Source organism: Helianthus annuus, chromosome 5 (genome assembly GCF_002127325.2).
Source record: "Helianthus annuus cultivar XRQ/B chromosome 5, HanXRQr2.0-SUNRISE, whole genome shotgun sequence".
NCBI lineage: Eukaryota > Viridiplantae > Streptophyta > Magnoliopsida > Asterales > Asteraceae > Helianthus > Helianthus annuus.
The window spans coordinates 136,655,762-136,659,346 of NC_035437.2; the positions used below are offsets into that span (position 1 = coordinate 136,655,762).

The 3,585-nt window shown below is 36.7% G+C and overlaps 1 protein-coding gene across 1 annotated transcript; it reads right to left on the minus strand.

Annotated features, from left to right (window-relative positions):
• Positions 1 to 346: 346 nt before the first annotated feature.
• On the minus strand, positions 347 to 1,987 carry LOC110941393 (non-specific lipid-transfer protein-like 1). The gene is made up of 4 exons (XM_022183025.2): positions 1,704 to 1,987; positions 1,568 to 1,628; positions 733 to 835; positions 347 to 562 (listed from the first exon to the last, which is right to left on the minus strand). Exons 1-4 carry the CDS (start codon positions 1,827 to 1,829, stop codon positions 481 to 483), a joined length of 372 nt encoding a protein of 123 aa, XP_022038717.1. The 5' UTR covers positions 1,830 to 1,987; the 3' UTR covers positions 347 to 480.
• Positions 1,988 to 3,585: the final 1,598 nt, after the last annotated feature.

A 3,585-nucleotide genomic window follows, 5' to 3' on the forward strand; every position in this document is an offset into this window, starting at 1 on the left:
GATGACATGTGAAAATATTCATAAACCATTTGCAACATTTTTAAATAATTAAATACGAAATTAGTGATCATCAAAAAACGTTTAAAAAAACGAACCACAAAAGCGAAATCGTTTAGGTTAAACGCTATAGTTGAGGCTTATTTAGCCCATTCGACTAACTGAGCCAACCAATTAGGCTTGCTTTGTTTGTTGTTTCCCAAAACTATAGTTAAGGATTCAGCGCAGAACTTTCAACAAAGCATACGAAACCTAACCATGAACGCCATAACTACCTTTACACTGTTAAGACTAGTCTAATTTTACAAGTGTCAACCGCCAAATCGTTTATAACACGAAATCACTTAAATTCAAAGAAACAAAACTAAACATATTAATCAAGCATGTAAAACCAAATCACATGAAAGAAATTCACTCCCAATACAAATTCAACAAAAAAAATGTTGAGATACATTAGACCCAGAATAGATTTTGGGTCTTTGATTACATCTTTGAGGGTTTAGGAAAAATGTCAGGTGTGAATTTCTGGGCTGCACTTAAACTCCCCTTCACCTTCATCTTACCCCTGCACATATGACCCAACCAACATGTGAGATTCAAATCACTATGAATATTTATTTGGTTAGCCATGAGAACCCGATACTAGAAAACTTGCCAATAACCAACCCGATCAGGCAAATCACAACTTGCAAGATTCGAACCTGAATCTACTTGAATGTTAAAGGAAATTTATACCTCATGAAAGCAATTTGAGGATTCATTTTCCCAGTGGCAATCTTGTAGAAATCCTCATCTGTGAAAGAAAATGTGGCATCTGGCTTTCCTCCTTCGTATGGACCTACATCAATCAATGGAACAATTACATTCACAAATACATACATCATTAGTTTCAGTTTCTTAAATTGTGTTTCACTTAAATCCACCATTGGAATAAATCAAATTCATAGAAAAATCAAAACAAAAATCGGGTCAAGGAATAACACAAATCAAAATCAAGTAAAACAAAACCCATAAAACCCCTGCAAATTGCACTAATAATGAATCTAGTCACCTACTAAAAAAAACTCGGGTCAAGGAATAACAAAAATCAAAATCAAAACAAAACATTTTCAGGTATATGGTTTACGTCAGGTATAATCAACTCACATACATGTCCCATGCCCGCAAATTTTTCTAAAACAAATTCCATACCCTCGAGATTTTTTAAAACTAATTCCATGACCGTTCCCATATCCATCAGGTTAGGTTTCGGGGTAAACCCAATCTGAAATATCCCCAATTAGGGATGAGCATTTGGTACTGAGTACCGGTACCAAATTTTTTCGGTACCGGTACCGCTACCACTTTTTGGCATTTTTCATACCGGTAAGATACCGAATTTTACCTTCAAATACCGGTCCATACTGGTCCCGTACCGAATATTTCGGTACCGGTACCCAATTTTCATGAATTTCGGTACCAGTATTTTCGGTACAGTAACAGACTGCCTATTGTATTCTTTTCAAGATTTTCATTGAGCAACGATATTTTGCTTAAAACAACATAATCACATAAATAAACAAAGAAATACCTTTAGTAACCTCTCCTTTCTTCAAATCAACGACATAAATCTCCTCATTAAATCCCATTTTCTGTCAAAACGACGTAGTATCACACAAGAATTCTTAAACATAATTAGTAAGACTAAAGTAAGCAAACATTCCAACCTTAGGAGCAAGATTGATCTGATAAACAAGACCGATCTTTTTAATAAGAGCTTTGCCGGCATCAGTGGAAAAGTGGGTCTTCATCTGATCCAATAAGGCTGCGGATTTGAGGTCAGATGACGCCATTGGAGGTTAAAACATGAAATTGAAGAGGAATCGGTGACGGTTTATAAGGTTTGGGGAGAATTGAATGTAATATTGGTTGATCATCAGAGAAAGATGGAGATGAACGCAACCCAACAAGTTGAGCCCATCATGTTTTGTTTGCTTGTGTTGTTTGCATTGGTAACTGGTCTTTTTATCCGGATCTTATTATTTATTGTATTCGTCGGATCGCCTGGTTCGAGTCGGGTATAAATCGGGTTTCAACAAAGAGATCAAAGAATGAGTAATCAAATATAAATAATCTTAACATACTAAACATACAAATCGAAGGAAAACTCAAAAATTAGGGGGTGGGGGAGTTTAGGTTTTTTTTTTTTTAGGGGGGGGGGGGGGGAGGAGGGGTTAGGTTTTTTTTAGGTACTTTTGTAGAGTAACTTTGATAGTTATTGATAATTACAAAAATGCCACCTTGTCTTTTTGAGTTTTCCTTCAATTTATATGTTTAGTATGTTAAGATTATTTGTACAAGAACTTTACCCATGAAATATATTCATGAGTATGTATTTTGTGAAGCTAGCTAGCTAGACACCCACAACCATTTGGATATCTCGACACTCATTATACGTCACGTATAGTTCTATATATGTGACATATAAGGATTAGTTTATCCACAAAGTTTAATCTCTGTCACACCCATCAATCGTTCCATTTTATACGACACGTATAATCCTATACATGTCGTATAGATGTCCCCTGTGTAGGATCGTGTCTCGAACCAAATGAGTCGTTCAGAGGATATTCTATCAAATATAGATGCGGAAAATAAGTATTTGACTTAGGAACAGCTAGCAAATCACTTTAAACTTCTGTTTGCATTGATTTCTGACAGTGTACATTCAAATCCTGGACCGGCAGCACTTTGGTACAGTTTTCAAGACTATATAAATGTTTCGCTTGTAACACTATATATAGTTGCTGAGATTTCGCTTGAATGTACATGACATTCAAGCGGAACCTTCAACTGACATTCAAGCGGAACCATCATGACACTACAAGCGAAACTACCATCTAAGACCATACAAGCGAAACCTATTACACACTTATACAATCTCCTGTTTTCTCGAATAACGTGCCCTGATCTAATCAATCTAAGACTAAGACTCAATCCAAGACGAAGTCAACAGATGTAGTGCACCAACAGACTCCCCCTCAGATGTTGACGGAGTCGTCCATCGAGTCACGACAATGTTGTGTCTTCACATCTTCAGTCTTGATCAGTCTCTGGGCTTCTCTCTCTCTATCTTCATATCTCTCTCTTTTATCACCAACAAACTCTCTTACTTTAATGTTGACATCTTTTGAGTTTCATAGCTCCAACATTCACTCCCCCTCATGTCACACCCCAATTTTTCCACGTGTCACCGATGGGCCCAGTGGGGAGTACGTCACGTAGTTGTTATCGTCATAGTCAAACCACACAATTAAAATGCACAGCGGAAGCAAAATATATTACAATCCGATATGAAGTAATATCCAAGTATTACAAACGGAAGGTAAAAGATCCACAGGCGGATCGCAAAAATAAAACATTGTTCAACAGACTTCAGGCATCTAAGCTTGCGAGACTTCTATTTGATGCTAGGAGTAACCAGCCTATTACGCGTAGTACCTGCACTTAGTCTTTTTGGGAAAATACGTCAGTTTTCACTGGTAAATACAATTTAACTGACTCATTTTGAAAAGGTTTTAAAAATTGATTTGAATGCCCGAGGCACAA

What these genes read in the sequence shown, in the direction of transcription:
- LOC110941393 (XM_022183025.2), bottom strand. Translation starts at nt 1,829, where the DNA reads ATGGCGTCATCTGACCTCAAATCCGCAGCCTTATTGGATCAGATGAAG. An exon ending in AGATCAATCTTGCTCCTAAG is followed by an intron (nt 1,629 to 1,703) that starts GTTGGAATGTTT and finishes TCGTTTTGACAG; the next exon opens with AAAATGGGATTTAATGAGGA. An exon ending in GAAAGGAGAGGTTACTAAAG is followed by an intron (nt 836 to 1,567) that starts GTATTTCTTTGT and finishes TGATTGATGTAG; the next exon opens with GTCCATACGAAGGAGGAAAG.